The 19523-nt window shown below is 50.9% G+C and overlaps 1 protein-coding gene and 1 long non-coding RNA gene across 4 annotated transcripts in view; both read left to right on the plus strand.

Moving 5' to 3' along the window:
* The window catches only part of map7b (microtubule-associated protein 7b), a gene marked incomplete at its 3' end in the record, with an annotated part of 48945 nt that extends 30307 nt beyond the window's left edge, over positions 1-18638 (plus strand). The window contains 11 exon segments of one of the 2 annotated variants that reach the window (XM_029742987.1): positions 34-108; positions 599-762; positions 4329-4446; positions 7917-8030; positions 8904-8999; positions 13868-13984; positions 14703-14860; positions 16829-17001; positions 17413-17720; positions 18336-18486; positions 18572-18638. In XM_029742987.1, coding sequence (XP_029598847.1) covers positions 34-108; positions 599-762; positions 4329-4446; positions 7917-8030; positions 8904-8999; positions 13868-13984; positions 14703-14860; positions 16829-17001; positions 17413-17720; positions 18336-18486; positions 18572-18638 — 1541 coding nt within the window. 2 annotated transcript variants of the gene reach the window in all.
* On the plus strand, positions 9010-10710 carry LOC115180830 (uncharacterized). Of its 2 annotated transcripts, none has more exons than XR_003873163.1 (2): positions 9010-9604; positions 9639-10710. It is a non-coding gene; the product is annotated as an uncharacterized LOC115180830 (long non-coding RNA). The 2 variants fall into 2 exon arrangements; XR_003873164.1 differs by having other exon boundaries at positions 9648-10710.
* Positions 18639-19523: the final 885 nt, after the last annotated feature.

Consider the following 19523-nt stretch of genomic DNA (forward strand, 5'->3'; position numbering starts at 1 on the left):
TTGCGTTCTCTAAACGTTGTGTTTACGTTACAGAGCCGTTGGTCCTCAAGATCGACGAGCGACAGAGACTGGCCCGGGAGCGTCGAGAGGAGAGGGAGAAACTGACTGGTGTGTATACTGCAAACTGTGTGTGTGACTGTGTGTGTGAGTCTGTTTGTCTGTGTGACTGTCTGTGTGTGTGTGACTGTCTGTTTGTGTGTGTGTGACTGTCTGTTTGTCTGTGTGTGACTGTCTGTTTGTCTGTGTGTGACTGTCTGTTTGTCTGTGTGTTAGGACTGCGAGGGAGGCGGGGCTAGGGAGGGAGGGGCTAGGGAGGGAGAAGGGGCTGGGGGGAGGGAGGGCGGGAGGAGGAGGGGCGAGGGAGGGAGGGGCACGGGAGGGGATAGGGAGGAGGAGCTGGGGGAGGGAGGAGGGGCTAAGGAGGGAGGGAGGAGGGGCTCGGGAGGGAGGGGCTAGGGAGGGAGGGAGGAGGGGCTAGGGAGGGAGGAGGACAGTGTGTTCAGATGAAATATAAAAAACACTGAGGTTATTTCCTGTCCTGAAGTCATCAGACTGTAGTCTACTTCCTGACCCCCAATACCAAACCTTACTGTGTCAGCTGCCAGGGAGGCTGCGTGGCAGGAGAGAGAGGAGCGGGCCAGACACCACTATGACAAACACCTGGAGGAGAGGAGGAGGAAGATGGAGGAACAGAGGATGAAGGAGGACAGGAGACGATCCGCTGTGGAGGAGAAGAGAAGACAGAACCTGGAGGAGGAGAAGGTGAAACACTACACACACACACACACTACACACACACTCTATACACACTACACACACTACACACACTACACACTACACACACACACTCTATACACACTACACACACTACACACACACACACTATACACACTATACACACACTCTATACACACACACACTACACACACTCTACACACACACTATACACACTACACACACACACACACTACACACACTCTATACACACTACACACTATACACACTACACACACTACACACACTATACACACTACACACACTATACACACTACACACACTACACACACTCTATACACACTACACACTATACACACACTCTATACACACACACTCTATACACACTACACACTACACACACTATACACACTACACACACACACTATACACACTACACACACACTACACACACTACACACACACTACACACACTACACACACACACTACACACTACACACACACACTCTATACACACTACACACTACACACACTACACACTCTATACACACTACACACACTACACACACTACACACACTACACACACACACTCTATACACACTACACACACACACTCTATACACACACACTATACACACTACACACACTATACACACTATACACACTACACACACTACACACACACACACACACACACACTCTACACACACACTATACACACACTCTACACACACTACACACACACACTCTATACACACACACTCTATACACACTACACACACTACACACACACTCTATACACACACTCTATACACACTACACACACACTCTATACACACTACACACACTACAAACACTACACACACACTCTATACACACTACACACACTACACACACTACACACTACACACACACTCTATACACACTACACACACACACACTACACACTACACACACACTCTATACACACTACACACACTACACACACACTCTATACACACTACACACACTACACACTACACACACACTCTATACACACTACACACTACACACACTACACACACACACACACACTACACACACACTATACACACACACACACACTCTATACACACTACACACACACTCACTACACACACACACTATACACACTATACACACACACACTATACACACACACACTCTATACACACACACTATATACACACACACTCTATACACACACACACTATACACACACTCTATACACACTACACACACACACACTACACACACACACTCTATACACACACACTCTATACACACTACACACACACACTCTATACACACTCTATACACACACTCTATACACACACACTACACACACACACTACACACTGCACACTACACACACACTACACACTGCACACTACACACACACACTCTATACACACACACTCTATACACACTACACACTATATACTACACACACTACACACACTATACACACTATATACTACACACACTACACACACTACACACACTATACACACTATATACTACACACACTACACACACACTGTACACACACTGTACACACACTATGCACACTGAATGCACACTACACACTGTACACACACTGAATACACTATATACACTGAATACACTGTGTATTCTCAACAGTGAAGAGGCGACTCCGGAATGCTGGCCTTCTATAGTTGCAAAGAAAAATCCATATCTCAGACTGGCCAATAAAAAGATTAAGATGGGCAAAAGAACACAGACACTGGACAGAGGACCTCTGCCTAGAAGACCAGTATCCTGGAGTCGCCTCTTCACTGTTGACGTTGAGACTGGTGTTTTGTGGGTAATATTTAATGAAGCTGCCAGTTTGTGAGTTGCCAGTTGAGGACTTGTCTGTTTTTCAAACTAGACACTAATGTACTTGTCCTCTTGCTCAGTTGTGCACCGGGGCCTCCCACTCCTCTTTCTATTCTGGTTAGAGCCAGTTTGCACTGTTCTGTGAAGGGAGTAGTACACAGCAGTGTACGAGATCTTCAGTTTATTAGCAATTTCTCACATGGATTAGCCTTCATTTCTCAGAACAAGAATAGACTGACGAGTTTGAAGAAAGGTCTTTGTTTCTGGCCATTTTGAGCCTGTAATCGAATCCACAAATGCTGATGCTCCAGATACTCAACTAGTCTAAAGAAGGCCAGTTTTATTGCTTCTTGAATCAGAACAACAGTTTTCAGCTGTGATAACATAATTGAAAAAGGGTTTTCTAATGATCAATTAGCCTTTTAAAATGATAAACTTGGATTAGCTAACACAACGTGCCATTGGAACACAGGAGTGATGGTTGCTGATAATGGGCCTCTGTACGCCTATGAAGATATTCCATTAAAAATCAGCCGTTTCTAGCTACAATAGTCATTTACAACATTAACAATGTCTACACTGTATTTCTGATACATTTGATGTTATTTTAATGGATAAAAAATGTGCTTTTCTTTCAAAAACAAGGACATTTCTAAGTGACCCCAAACTTTTGAACGGTAATTTCGGTAGGGGTAAAGTGACAAAAAAACTGGGTGTGTATGCTCTCGATGGTGCAGCTGTAAAACCTTTTGAGGACCCATGCCAAATCTTTTCAGTCTCCTGAGGGGGAATAGGTTTTGTCGTGCCCTCTTCACAACTGTCTTGGTGTGCTTGGACCATGTTAGTTTGTTGGTGATGTGGACATCAAGGAACTTGAAGCTCCACTACAGCCCAGTCGATGAGAATGGGGGCGTGCTCAGTCCTCCTTTTCCTGTAGTCCACAATCATCTCCTTAGTTTTGGTTACGTTGAGGGAGAGGTTATCCTGAAACCACACGGCCAGGTCTCTGACCTCCTCCCTATAGGCTGTCTCATTGTTGTCGGTGATCAGGCCTACCGCTGTTGTTTCGTCAACAAACTTAATGATGGTGTTGGAGTCGTGGGTACACCCACTGTACGCACGGACGAACACACACTGTTTACACGTGTACACACACACACAGACGCACACAGACGCACACACACACACAGACGCACACACACACAGACGCGCACACACACACAGACGCACACACACACAGACGCACACACACACAGACACACACACACAGACACACACACACACACACACACACACACAGACGAACACTGTACACGTACACACCTGCTTTAGGTGTTAAAATGCTATGACGGTGTAGAATGCTGGTGGGAGTAGCCAGAGGCTATTCTAATAGAGAGAGAGAAGATCTCTACTAGTCTACAGTAAACCCAGTCCCACCTTCATCTCTGTTGGAGGTTCACTGTTAACATGTGTTGTGGCAGCTTCTACCTATCTGGCTGTTTTATGTTGGTCAGCACACACACACACACACACACACACACACACACACACACACACACACACACACACACACACACACACACACACACATCGCTGGAATACCTGAATGTAGATAGTAGTAATGAGAACTCATTCACAAAGAGGGACTCAATCTGAACGTGACACACAGACTTCCTGTTGACGTTGTTGACATGTTCTGTTTGGTTAACTGCGGTTGTTGTTGTTGTGTAGGCCCGTCATGAGGCGGTGATGCGTCGGACGGTGGAGAGAAGTCAGAGAGCCAAACCCAAACCCAACCGCTGGTCCTGGGGCGGAGCCCTGCCTGGGAACACACCCACCACACCCGGGGGTAAACACCCACCACACCCGGGGGTTAAAACACCCACCTCACCCGGGGGTTAAAACACCCACCGCGCCCGGGGGTTAAAACACCCACCGCGCCCGGGGGTTAAAACACCCGTTGCACCCCATGGGGAAAATACATATCTACATTCATTCAATTCCATTGTTCACTTTCAAACTCCCTTAAGTCCCAGAACCTGGATTCTGCTTTGGTTTTAGTCTTTATCTTTCTGTTCCTGGAGAGTGTGTGTGTGTTTTTATTAAGTTGAGTGTGTTGTACGTTCAGCCTTTTTGACTGGTGTTTATGCTGACTCATACCCTGCTCTCTCTCTCTCTCTCCACACACTGTACACACACACACGCTGCCCTCCTCCCCACTTCCCCCTCTCTCTACCTCTCTCTTCTCTCAATCCACCTCTCTCTCTCTCTCTCTCTCTCTGGTTGTTTTGTCCTGTTGCAGGTTTTGTCGAGTCGTCGTTCCTCTATCCCCTCGACCTAGCGGGGCTGGAGCACCATCTCCAAGGTGCATTCAGTGTCTACCGCAGATACGGCCTGAGCCACCAATGTGAATATATCACTCTTAGCTAGCTCAAGCCTGCTACCTAGCATTAGCCAACTAGCATTAGCTTGGTAGCTAGTTGAACTGAATGTGAATGTTCCTCTCGATTAGCGTAAGCAACATAATAATGAATTAGCCTTAGCATGTCGGTGTGTTATGTGAGTATGTATCACTGTTTTGTTAGCGGTAGAGAACATTAGCTAGTTTCCTTAGCATTAGCGCTAAACAACAGTGTTGTAGTAATCACTGAATCTTGAGTCCGAATGGATTCCCAAGTCCCCCGATGGAGGGTGTACACTCCTGGAGGATGTACACTACTGGAGGATGGAGGGTGTACACTCCTGGAGGATGTACACTACTGGAGGATGGAGGGTGTACACTCCTGGAGGATGTACACTACTGGAGGATGGAGGGTGTACACTCCTGGAGGATGTACACTACTGGAGGGTGAGGGTGTACACTACTGGAGGATGGAGGGTGTACACTACTGGAGGATGGAGGGTGTACACTACTGGAGGACGAGGGTGTACACTACTGGAGGATGGAGGGTGTACACTACTGGAGGATGGAGGGTGTACACTACTGGAGGACGTTGGGGTGTACACTACTGGAGGGTGGAGGGTGTACACTACTGGAGGATGGAGGGTGTACACTACTGGAGGATGGACACTCCTGGAGGATGGAGGATGTACACTACTGGAGGGTGAGGGGTGTACACTGGTGGAGGGTGTACACTACTGGAGGATGGAGGGTGTACACTACTGGAGGATGGAGGGTGTACACTACTGGAGGGTGGAGGGTGTACACTACTGGAGGGTGGAGGGTGTACACAACTGGAGGATGGAGGGTGTACACTACTGGAGGATGGAGGGTGTACACTACTGGAGGATGGAGGGTGTACACTACTGGAGGATGTACACTACTGGAGGATGGAGGGTGTACCCTACTGGAGGATGGAGGGTGTACACTAGGAGGGTGTACACTACTGGAGGATGGAGGGTGTACACTCCTGGAGGGTGGAGGGTGTACACTCCTGGAGGATGTAGGGTGTACACTCCTGGAGGGTGGAGGGTGTACACTAGGAGGGTGTAGGGTGTACACTACTGGAGGATGGAGGGTGTACACTCCTGGAGGATGTACACTCCTGGAGGATGTACACTACTGGAGGATGGAGGATGTACACTCCTGGAGGATGTAGGGTGTACACTCCTGTAGGGTGTACACTCCTGGAGGATGTACACTACTGGAGGATGGAGGGTGTACACTCCTGGAGGATGTACACTACTGGAGGATGGAGGGTGTACACTCCTGGAGGATGTAGGGTGTACACTCCTGTAGGGCGTACACTCCTGGAGGATGTACCCTACTGGAGGATGGAGGGTGTACCCTACTGGAGGATGTAGGGTGTACACTCCTGGAGGGTATACACTACTGGAGGATTTAGGGTGTACACTCCTGGAGGGTATACACTACTGGAGGATGGAGGGTGTACACTCCTGGAGGATGTAGGGTCACGAGAAGCCCGGTCCAAGTCACGAGAAGCCCGGTCCAAGTCACGAGAAGCCCGGTCCAAGTCCGGATCACCAATGACCAAGTTGATTCACAAGTCATTACAACACTGCTTAACTATGGCGGATATCTGACTAATGCTAGCTACCATCCCTTTCCTCTGAGCTAGCCCCCAGATGCTAGCTACCGTCACTAGGTACAGGTTCCCTGTCCTCTGAGCTAGCCCCCAGATGCTAGCTACATGCTAGCTACCATCACTAGGTACAGGTTCCCTGTCCTCTGAGCTAGCCCCCAGATGCTAGCTACCATCACTAGGTACAGGTTCCCTGTCCTCTGAGCTAGCCCCCAGATGCTAGCTACCATCCCTTTCCTCTGAGCTAGCCCCCAGATGCTAGCTACCGTCACTAGGTACAGGTTCCCTTTCCTCTGAGCTAGCCCCCAGATGCTAGCTACCGTCACTAGGTACAGGTTCCCTTTCCTCTGAGCTAGCCCCCAGATGCTAGCTACCGTCACTAGGTACAGGTTCCCTTTCCTCTGAGCTAGCCCCCAGATGCTAGCTACCATCACTAGGTAAGGTTCCCTGTCCCCTGAGCTAGCCCCCAGATGCTAGCTACCATCACTAGGTACAGGTTCCCTGTCCTCTGAGCTAGCCCACAGATGCTAGCTACCATCACTAGGTACAGGTTCCCTGTCCTCTGAGCTAGCCCCCAGATGCTAGCTACCATCACTAGGTACAGGTTCCCTTTCCTCTGAGCTAGCCCCCAGATGCTAGCTACCATCACTAGGTACGGGTTCCCTGTCCTCTGAGCTAGCCCCCAGATCCTAGCTACCATCACTAGCTACAGGTTCCCTGTCCTCTGAGCTAGCCCCCAGATGCTAGCTACCATCCCTTTCCGCTGAGCTAGCCCCCAGATGCTAGCTACCATCGCTAGGTACGGGTTCCTTGTCCTCTGAGCTAGCCCCCAGATGCTAGCTACCATCCCTTTCCTCTGAGCTAGCCCCCAGATGCTAGCTACCATCACTAGGTACGGGTTCCCTGTCCTCTGAGCTAGCCCCCAGATGCTAGCAGCATAATGCTGTCAGTTCCAGCATGCTAACAGACCTGGTTTTACTATAGAATAGAGCAGTAGCACCTTTAGAGAGTGTGTTGGCTGGAGAGAGCTCTCTAGCGCTCCCTTTGTTTTCACTTTCTCCCCCCTCTCTCTCTCAGCTCTCCCCCTCTCTCTCTCAGCTCTCCCCCTCTCTCTATCAGCTCTCTCTATCAGGTCTCCCCCTCTCTCTCTCTCAACTCTTTCCCCCTCTCTCTATCAGGTCTCCCCCCTCTCCCCCTCTCTCTCAGCTCTCTCTCAGCTCTGTCTGTCAGTCTGTTATCTGATGTATGTCTGTTCTGTGTATCTGTGTGTCTGTAGATGCTGACAGGCGGTCTGTGTCGACCGTAAACCTTTCCAAACATGCAGCTGATCCAGTTATAACCAAGAGACTGTCCTACTCCTCTGCCACACTCTTACATTCTCCAGACAGAGGTAAACACACACACACACACACACACGTTTATATACACTAAACAAAAATATAAACGCAACATGTAAAGTGTTGGTCCCAAGTTTCATGATCTGAAAAAAAATCCCAGAAATTGTACATATGCACAAAAAATGTTTACATCCTGTTAGTAAGCATTTCTCCTTTGCCAATATAATCCATCCACCTGACAGGTGTGACATTTCAAGAAGCTGATTTAAACACCATGATCATTACACAGGTGCACCTTGTGTTGGGGACAATAAAAAGGCCACTTTTTAAAATGTTCAGTTTTGTCACACAACACAATGCCACAGATGGTCTCTAGTTTTGAGGGAGCGTGTAACTGGCATGCCGACTGCAGGAATGTCAACCAGAGCTGTTGCCAGAGAATTGAATGTTCATTTCTCTACCATAAGCCGCCTACAACGTCATTTTAGGGAATTTGGAAGCGGTGGGGCGGCTGAGGAGTATTCCCCATAGCTGAACCCCTGCCCAGTCATGTGAAATCCATAGATAAAGACACAATGAATTTCATTTAATTAACTGATTTCCTTATATGAATTGTAACTCAGTATAATATAAAACGCATGTTGCGTTTTATATTTTTGGTGTCTTTATATTATTATATATTATAGTTATTGTACAGGAAAAGGTATTAATATGTTATTGCTGTTACCTCTCTACAGTGTCTGTTTCATCTCTAAGTTCTCATTGTTTGGTTTGTAGAGTAAAGTTTACAATCTGAGTAAATGCAGCATGTTCACAGTCTGGTGTTTACGTGTAGGCTTCCTGCCGTGTTGTGGCATGATATTTGATACTCTAATTTCGTCTGTGTGGCGTGTTTTAAGTGTGGTGATTGTCATTGCTCCTCTCAGTGTTACAGAAAAGGACCTCCTCTTCGCCCTTACTTAACAAATCACAGTCCAAACTCCGCCTACCAGGGGGAAAGACCGCCCACTACAAATCCCAAGGTGGTTCTGGGAAAATAGGGAATTTTTACTCTGTAATCACCCTCACTCCCACCTCTCAGATCACAGGCTGGAAACTGATCTCTTCAAATTACAATAGAACTTGATTGTCCATCTGAGGATGGACATTTTTCAAGGATGAAAAACATCCCACTTTAAAATCAGTTATCCCAACACTGTTCTATAACATTCTACAAACACATTAGTTCTCAGTCATTATTATTATTATTATTAAAGGTTTGTAATACAGACCACATTAAATGTTCTTGAAACATTTTTTAAATCTCCTTTTCTACTGTGTTTATATGAAAATCAATCTGTTCTGCATTTAAATCAATCTGCATTTATTATCATTATCACACAAGGTGGTCTAGGAGACAGATGCTAATGTAGTTATAGGTGGTCTAGGAGACAGACGGTAATGTAGTTCTAGGTGACAGACAGTAATGTAGTTCTAGGAGACAGACAGTAATGTAGTTCTAGGAGACAGACGGTCATGTAGTTCTAGGAGACAGACGGTAATGTAGTTCTAGGAGACAGACGGTAATGTAGTTCTAGGAGACAGACGGTCATGTAGTTCTAGGAGACAGAAGGTAATGTAGTTCTAGGTGGTCTAGGAGACAGACGGTCATGTAGTTCTAGGTGGTCTAGGAGACAGACGGTAATGTAGTTCTAGGAGACAGACGGTAATGTAGTTCTAGGAGACAGACGTTAATGTAGTTCTAGGAGACAGACGGTAATGTAGTTCTAGGAGACAGACGGTAATGTAGTTCTAGGTGGTCTAGGAGACAGACGGTAATGTAGTTCTAGGAGACAGAAGGTAATGTAGTTCTAGGAGACAGATGGTCATGTAGTTCTAGGAGACAGACGGTCATGTAGTTCTAGGAGACAGAAGGTAATGTAGTTCTAGGTGGTCTAGGAGACAGAAGGTAATGTAGTTCTAGGTGGTCTAGGAGACAGAAGGTAATGTAGTTCTAGGTGGTCTAGGAGACAGACGGTAATGTAGTTCTAGGTGGTCTAGGAGACAGACGGTAATGTAGTTCTAGGAGACAGACGGTAATGTAGTTCTAGGAGACAGAAGGTAATGTAGTTCTAGGAGACAGACGGTAATGTAGTTCTAGGAGACAGACGGTAATGTAGTTCTAGGTGGTCTAGGAGACAGACGGTAATGTAGTTCTAGGAGACAGAAGGTAATGTAGTTCTAGGAGAAAAACGGTAATGTAGTTCTAGGTGGTCTAGGAGACAGAAGGTAATGTAGTTCTAGGAGACAGAAGGTAATGTAGTTCTAGGAGACAGACGGTAATGTAGTTCTAGGAGACAGACGGTCATGTAGTTCTAGGAGACAGACGGTCATGTAGTTCTAGGAGACAGACGGTAATGCAGTTCTAGGTGGTCTAGGAGACAGACGGTAATGTAGTTCTAGGAGACGGACGGTAATGTAGTTCTAGGAGACGGACGGTAATGTAGTTCTAGGAGACGGACGGTAATGTAGTTCTAGGAGACGGACGGTAATGTAGTTCTAGGAGACAGAAGGTAATGTAGTTCTAAGTGGTCTAGGAGACGGACGGTAATGTAGTTCTAGGTGTTGAGTTAATGGGATCAGGTTTTCTCTATTGAGGATCATCTGTTTGAAGAGTGGCCATGTACAGACAGTCTTATTTATATCGTGGTTCCTGTAGTCTAGAATAGAGGTCTGTTTAGTGCAGTTAGTGAGGAAAACAACATCAGTATACTTTAGCCATGTCTGGATACCTGCCTAGTAGACTGGGGCTGAGTCTCAAATGGCAGTCTGTTCCCTATGGGCCGTGGTCAGAAGTAGTGTACTATGAAGGGAATAGGTAGCTGTTTGAGACGGGGCCTGGATCATCAGGGGAAGCAGGCCTATGCTGTTGAGACAGGGCCTGGATCATCAGGGGAAGCAGGCCTATGCTGTTGAGACAGGGCCTGGATCATCAGGGGAAGCAGGCCTATGCTGTTGAGACAGGGCCTGGATCATCAGGGGAAGCAGGCCTATGCTGTTGGGACGGGGCCTGGATCATCAGGGGAAGCAGGCCTATGCTGTTGAGACGGGGCCTGGATCATCAGGGGAAGCAGGCCTATGCTGTTGAGACAGGGCCTGGATCATCAGGGGAAGCAGGCCTAAGCTGTTGAGACAGGGCCTGGATCATCAGGGGAAGCAGGCCTATGCTGTTGAGACAGGGCCTGGATCATCAGGGGAAGCAGGCCTATGCTGTTGAGACGGGGCCTGGATCATCAGGGGAAGCAGGCCTAAGCTGTTGAGACAGGGCCTGGATCATCAGGGGAAGCAGGCCTATGCTGTTGAGAAAGGGCCTGGATCATCAGGGGAAGCAGGCCTATGCTGTTGAGACGGGCCTGGATCATCAGGGGAAGCAGGCCTATGCTGTTGAGACAGGGCCTGGATCATCAGGGGAAGCAGGCCTATGCTGTTGAGACGGGCCTGGATCATCAGGGGAAGCAGGCCTATGCTGTTGAGACAGGGCCTGGATCATCAGGGGAAGCAGGCCTATGCTGTTGAGACAGGGCTTGGATCATCAGGGGAAGCAGGCCTATGCTGTTGAGACAGGGCCTGGATCATCAGGGGAAGCAGGCCTATGCTGTTGAGACAGGGCCTGGATCATCAGGGGAAGCAGGCCTATGCTGTTGAGACAGGGCCTGGATCATCAGGGGAAGCAGGCCTATGCTGTTGAGACAGGGCCTGGATCATCAGGGGAAGCAGGCCTATGCTGTTGACTGGATAGTTTCCAGCCTGTGTGCATCTGTCCAGAGGTGTTTTGTCTGGGAAGCTTGTTCTGAATCCTGCATGTCACACTTTTATCCCTCTGTCCATTGATCCTGCCGGTCCCCGGACGTGCCGCTAAGATCCTGCCGGTCCCCGGGCGCGCCGCTAAGATCCTCCCTGTCCCCGGGCGCGCCGCTAAGATCCTCCCTGTCCCCGGGCGCGCCGCTAAGATCCTCCCGGTCCCCGGGCGCGCCGCTAAGATCCTCCCGGTCCCCGGACGCGGCGCTAAGATCCTCCCGGTCCCCGGGCGCGGCGCTAAGATCCTCCCGGTCCCCGGACGAGCCGCTAAGATCCTCCCGGTCCCCGGACGAGCCGCTAAGATCCTCCCGGTCCCCGGACGAGCCGCTAAGATCCTCCCGGTCCCCGGACGAGCCGCTAAGATCCTCCCGGTCCCCGGACGAGCCGCTAAGATCCTCCCGGTCCCCGGACGCGGCGCTAAGATCCTCCCGGTCCCCGGACGCGGCGCTAAGATCCTCCCTGTGCCCGGGCGCGGCGCTAAGATCCTCCCTGTGCCCGGGCGCGGCGCTAAGATCCTCCCTGTACCCGGGCGCGCCGCTAAGATCCTCCCTGTCCCCGGACGCGCCGCTAAGATCCTCCCTGTCCCCGGGCGCGCCGCTAAGATCCTCCCTGTCCCCGGGCGCGCCGCTAAGATCCTCCCTGTCCCCGGGCGCGCCGCTAAGATCCTCCCTGTCCCCGGGCGCGCCGCTAAGATCCTCCCTGTCCCCGGGCGCGCCGCTAAGATCCTCCCTGTCCCCGGGCGCGCCGCTAAGATCCTGCCGGTCCCCGGGCGCGCCGCTAAGATCCTGCCGGTCCCCGGGCGCGCCGCTAAGATCCTGCCGGTCCCCGGGCGCGCCGCTAAGATCCTGCCGGTCCCCGGGCGCGCCGCTAAGATCCTCCCTGTCCCCGGACGCGCCGCTAAGATCCTGCCGGTCCCCGGGCGCGCCGCTAAGATCCTGCCGGTCCCCGGGCGCGCCGCTAAGATCCTGCCGGTCCCCGGGCGCGCCGCTAAGATCCTGCCGGTCCCCGGGCGCGCCGCTAAGATCCTGCCGGTCCCCGGGCGCGCCGCTAAGATCCTCCCGGTCCCCGGGCGCGCCGCTAAGATCCTCCCTGTCCCCGGGCGCGCCGCTAAGATCCTCCCTGTCCCCGGGCGCGCCGCTAAGATCCTCCCTGTCCCCGGGCGCGCCGCTAAGATCCTCCCTGTCCCCGGGCGCGCCGCTAAGATCCTCCCTGTCCCCGGACGCGCCGCTAAGATCCTCCCTGTCCCCGGGCGCGCCGCTAAGATCCTCCCTGTCCCCGGACGCGCCGCTAAGATCCTCCCGGTCCCCGGGCGAGCCACCAAGAGTTTCAGCATGGCTTGGGTGCTTCACTGTGTTCACACACCAAATCTCTCACACTCACACACCAGCTCTGTCTTTCAGTAAGTCATGTATTAAGTAATTGGATAATGTATGAAAGGGACTCTGGGAAGTGGATCATATGCGTGAATCTCCCCTAAACGGTCCACCATGATGTCTGCATCTCAGATGAAACCCATAAGGACACGGATCCGTCTGTCGCTCTGGTTAAAGCACAGAACGGTTCACTTAATTCACCATGTTCTTTTGCATGTTTTCTCAGTTACTATGGCGATCCCTTCCTTACTGCATGTTACTATGGCGATCCTTCCCTTATTGCATGTTACTATGGCGATCCTCCCCTTACTGCATGTTACTATGGCGATCCTCCCCTTACTGCATGTTACTATGGCGATCCTCCCCTTACTGCATGTTACTATGGCGATCCTCCCCTTACTGCATGTTACTATGGCGATCCTCCCCTTACTGCATGTTACTATGGCGATCCTCCCCTTACTGCATGTTACTATGGCGATCCTCCCCTTACTGCATGTTACTATGGCGATCCTCCCCTTACTGCATGTTACTATGGCGATCCTCCCCTTACTGCATGTTACTATGGCGATCCTCCCCTTACTGCATGTTACTATGGCGATCCTCCCCTTACTGCATGTTACTATGGCGATCTCAGCTAACGATGCATCTCAGCTAACGATCTGTGTGTGTGTTCGTTCCAGGCGTGCGCTGTATGCCATTGACCCCGTGGGAGAACACCGTGGTCAATCGTCTGCTACAGCCCACACACTCCTACCTGGCACGCAGCCGCAGCGCCATGAGCCTGTCTGGAGACACAGGTAACACACCTGAACACACACCAACACTAACTACATCTCACAAACTGATGGGTGCAGTGAGCTCTGATTGATTACATCACTAACCTGTCTGATCTACGGATGGGTTTAGGTCCCTGATGGGTTTAGGTCCCTGATGGGTTTAGGTCCCTGATGGGTTTAGGTCCCTGATGGGTTTAGGTCCCTGATGGGTTTAGGTCCCTGATGACCAGTGGTAACATTCTCCTCTTATTCTCTCTCCCTCTGCTCCGTGCCTCACCCCCTCTCTCCCTCTGCTCCGTGCCTCACCCCCTCTCTCCCTCTGCTCCGTGCCTCACCCCCTCTCTCCCTCTGCTCCGTGCCTCACCCCCTCTCTCCCTCTGCTCCGTGCCTCACCCCCTCTCTCCCTCTGCTCCGTGCCTCACCCCCTCTCTGCTCCGTGCCTCACCCCCTCTCTGCTCCGTGCCTCACCCCCTCTCTGCTCCGTGCCTCACCCCCTCTCTCCCTCTGCTCCGTGCCTCACCCCCTCTCTGCTCCGTGCCTCACCCCCTCTCTGCTCCGTGCCTCACCCCCTCTCTCCCTCTGCTCCGTGCCTCACCCCCTCTCTCCCTCTGCTCCGTGCCTCACCCCCTCTCTCCCTCTGCTCCGTGCCTCACCCCCTCTCTCTGCTCCACCCGATCCATCGCTCCTTTAACCCATCCTGTCCATGGCTAACCCCTGATTGGTGGTAACCGTATGACAGGAGGCATGCCTGTATGTCCTCGCTCAGTGTCCTGCCACCCCATGGGATCTATGTCCTTCAAGTCCATCCAGTCCCAGCCTCTGACCGTCTGCCGCAGTCAAGAGCCACGCCTCCCCAGGGACATGACCAATCGCAGGAGGACCACCGGCAACACACCGGTAAGATGACATCATCAACCTGCACCGGGTAACACATGACATCAACCTGCACCGGGTAACACATGACATCATCAACCTGCACCGGGTAGGACATGACATCATCAACCCGCACCGGGGTAGCACATGACATCAACCTGCACTGGGTAACACATGACATCATCAACCCGCACCGGGTAGGAAATGACATCATCACCTCGCACCGGGTAGCACATGACATCATCAACCCGCACCGGTAAAACATGACATCATCAACCTGCACCGGTAGGACTTGATGCGTGCATCGGTGAAAACCAGGTCAGTCAGACACAATAGATCAGTCAGACTGTGTGCTCTTCACCCATCTGTCTGTTTGTCTGTGATGGATTATGACATTATTAAAGCTGCACTATGCAGAAATACCTCCACCGTTTCCTGGTTGCTAACGTTCTAATAATTAACCTCATTTCAGTTTCTGTGACAAAACAAGAGAGTATAATGTAGAGAATCATACAACCATCTAAACGGCTGAGACGTCTATTTCCATCACCAAGCTGATTTGTTCCAAACCAAAAAGTAAAAGACGCAAAAACAAATCTTAAGAATGGGAAGCATAGAAATAACGTACGTAGAACAGATCTTCTTAGACTTGCTTTCATCGAGAATGACAGATCTATAACTCGTAGTTCTATGTGAATTTGGTCAGGTCGCCCAAAAAGTGACACATTGCAGCTTTTAAAGTTCCAGTCCAGTCAAAAACTTGACTTTCTTTTTTTTTCTTCTGAAATTTCAGCCTGTTTTGATGAGTTGGAGTTTTGGTCTCCCCATTCAGAGCTCTCCCAGACAGTCTAAATGATTTGTTGAGAAATTGCTCTGCTGACCAGACCGCTCGCGCGAGTGTTGATGTTTGTCCACCTGCTCCAGACGCGATCAGGACACGCTGGTTGAAATATCTAAACGAACCAATTTATATTAATTTGGGGACTGGTCGAAAAGCATTAAACATTTATGGTAATTTAGCTAGCTAGCTTGCTGTTGCTAGCTAATTTGTCCTGGGATATAAACGTTGGGTTGTTATTTTACCTGAAATGCACAAGGTCCACTACTCCGACAATTAATCCACAGATAAAACGGTCAACCGAATAGTTTCTAGTCATCCATTTTAATGTAAAACAATCACAGTAAGATACTTAATTGTTACCCAGAAATGATTTGATATTGAAAAACCACTGCAATTTATCACATACACTGTTCCATGTTAGCATCAATACGCTACCATCAGTCAGTTTGGACCCCCACACTGTCCCATGTTAGCATCAATACGCTACCGTCAGTCAGTTTGGACCCCCACACTGTCCCATGTTAGCGTTAGCATCAATACGCTACCGTCAGTCAGTTTGGACCCCCACACTGTCCCATGTTAGCATCAATACGCTACCATCAGTCAGTTTGGACCCCCACACTGTCCCATGTTAGAGTTAGCATCAATACACTACCATCAGTCAGTTTGGACCCCCACACTGTCCCATGTTAGCGTTAGCATCAATACGCTACCATCAGTCAGTCTGGACCCCCACACTGTCCCATGTTAGCGTTAGCATCAATACACTACCATCAGTCAGTTTGGACCCCCACACTGTCCCATGTTAGCGTTAGCATCAATACGCTACCGTCAGTCAGTTTGGACCCCCACACTGTCCCATGTTAGCATCAATACGCTACCATCAGTCAGTTTGGACCCCCACACTGTCCCATGTTAGAGTTAGCATCAATACACTACCATTAGTCAGTTTGGACCACCTTCAGTCATGTGGTGTCAGAGGAAGAGGAGGCAGTCCCACATTAATTGAAGATCGTTTCATCTATCTGCTGTATCTGACTGGATTCTGTCTGACGGCATGACCTATTTGTGTGTGTGTGTGTCTCTGCGTGTGTGAATGTGTGTGTGTGTCTCTGCGTGTGTGTGTGTGTCTCTGTGTGCGTGTGTGTAAGGATAAGCATAAGGACTTTGTCAGGAAGTCTTGGAGCAACCTCTCCCTGCCTCTGACCACACCTCCTCTGACCACACCTCCTCTGACCACGCCGCCTCTGACCACGCCTACTGCCAAGAGGTTCCGGTCACCAGGGAAACAGCAGAGTAGTGTGACAGCGCCCTCACCTGGCAGGTTGGTAGAATAGCAGCTCATAAGAGATCTGAGAGTTTGCACAGTCATAGTATAGAAATTGTACATGTCATTCTATGGACTGTCTCCTGAATTACCTCGTCTGTTAGAGCAATGTTAGTGGGTCAGAACCTAAGGCTCTGGTTGGGCCGGCAGGCAGCTTAGTGGTTAGAGCGTTGGACTAGTAACCGAAAGGTTGCTAGATCGAATCCCCGAGCTGACAAGGTACAAATCTGTCGTTCTGCCCCTGAACAAGGCAGTTAACCCACTGTTCCCCGGTAGACCGTCATTGTAAATAAGAATTTATTCTTAACTGACTTAGTTAAATAAAGGTTCAATAAAAGTAGTGCACTATATAGGGAATAGGGTGCCATTTCAGAATAGCCAAACACTCTCTCCCCTTTCTCCCTCCAGACCCCCCCAGAAACTGTCCCTTTCTCCCTCCAGACCCCCCCAGAAACTGTCCCTTCCTCCATCCAGACCCCCCCAGAAGCTTTCCCCTCGCCCCTCCACCCCCAAGCAGCTACGGTCTCCCATTGGAGAGGACTTGGGGAACCTCAGGCCCAGTAGGACAGTGCCAGAGAGTCTGTCTCTGATTGGACTACAGGCAGGAGGACCTGAGAGAGACCAGGGGGCTATGACCCCCTCCCAGCCCCGCCCCCAGAGCCTGGGCCAACCCAAAGCCAGCACAGACACGAAAGACACACTGTCAGCCGTCAGCGGTGAGTGGAGGCTACACACCCTATCAGCAGCTAGCGTTCTGTTACTGCTGCTGGTGGACGATCAGCAGCTGGTCTGTTACTGCTGCTGGTGGACGATCAGCAGCTGGTCTGTTACTGCTGCTGGTGGACGATCAGCAGCTGGTCTGTTACTGCTGCTGGTGGACGATCAGCAGCTGGTCTGTTACTGCTGCTGGTGGACGATCAGCAGCTGGTCTGTTACTGCTGCTGGTGGACGATCAGCAGCTGGTCTGTTACTGCTGCTGGTGGACGATCAGCAGCTGGTCTGTTACTGCTGCTGGTGGACGATCAGCAGCTGGTCTGTTACTGCTGCTGGTGGACGATCAGCAGCTGGTCTGTTACTGCTGCTGGTGGACGATCAGCAGCTGGTCTGTTACTGCTGCTGGTGGACGATCAGCAGCTGGTCTGTTACTGCTACTGGTCGACGACCAGCAGCTGTTCTGTTATCAGCAGCTGTTCTGGATATTCCACATCACTGCATTGTACAGCCACATGACGTGTGTGTGTGTGTGTGTGTGTGTGTGTGTGTGTGTGTGTGTGTGTGTGTGTGTGTGTGTGTGTGTGTGTGTGTGTGTGTGTGTGTGTGTGTGTGTGTAGAGAGTGTGAGCAGTTCCCCAGCCCATAAGCCTACTGCAGGCACCACAGACCCAGAGGAAGCTACACGAGTCCTGGCAGAGAAACGCAGACAAGCCCGGGAACAGAGGGAGAGAGGGGAGGAGAGGAGAGGTATACAGGAGGAGGCAGAGAGGTACAACTGTGTGTGTGTGTACTGTGTGTGTGTGTACTGTGTGTGTTCTGTGTACTGTGTGTGTACGTAATCTGTGTGTGTCCAGGTGTGGTAAGGCTGAGGAGAGACAGAGGAGAGAGGAGGAAAGAAGGAGGGCGGAGGAGGAGGAGGAGAGAGCCCAGCAGGAGAGAGAGGAGGCAGAGAGACAGCAGAAACAGGTCAGACAGATGAACACACTCTCACTCTCTCAGGTCGTGCTGACTGCGGAGGGGTCGTGCTGACTGCAGAGGGGTCGTGCTGACTGCAGAGGGGTCGTGCTGACTGTAGAGGGGTCGTTGTAAGTCGCTCTGGATAAGAGCGTCTGCTAAATGACTTAAATGTAAATGTAATGACTGTGGAGGGGTCGTACTGACTGTGGAGGGGTCGTGCTGACTGTGGAGGGGTCGTGCTGACTGTGGAGGGGTCGTACTGACTGTGGAGGGGTCGTACTGACTGTGGAGGGGTCGTGCTGACTGTGGAGGGGTCGTGCTGTGGTGGAGGGGTCGTGCTGACTGTGGAGGGGTCGTGCTGACTGTGGAGGGGTCGTGCTGACTGTGGAGGGGTCGTGCTGACTGTGGAGGGGTCGTGCTGACTGTGGAGGGGTCGTGCTGACTGTGGAGGGGTCGTGCTGACTGTGGAGGGGTCGTGCTGGCTGTGGAGGGGTCGTGCTGGCTGTGGAGGGGTCGTGCTGGCTGTGGAGGGGTCGTGCTGGCTGTGGAGGGGTCGTGCTGGCTGTGGAGGGGTCGTGCTGGCTGTGGAGGGGTCGTGCTGACTGTGGAGGGGTCGTGCTGACTGTGGAGGGGTCGTGCTGACTGTGGAGGGGTCGTGCTGACTGTGGAGGGGTTGACGTTATTGTCTTTACTCATACTCCCATATTTCTCTCTCTCTCTCTCTCTCTCTCTGTCTCTCTCTCTCTCTCTCTGTCCTCTCTCTCCTCTCTCTCTCTCCTCTCTCTCTCTCTCTCTCTGTCTCTCTCTCTCCTCTCTCTCTCCTCTGTCTCTCTCTCTCTCTCTCTCTCT

Source organism: Salmo trutta, unplaced genomic scaffold, assembly GCF_901001165.1.
Source record: "Salmo trutta unplaced genomic scaffold, fSalTru1.1, whole genome shotgun sequence".
Lineage (NCBI taxonomy): Eukaryota > Metazoa > Chordata > Actinopteri > Salmoniformes > Salmonidae > Salmo > Salmo trutta.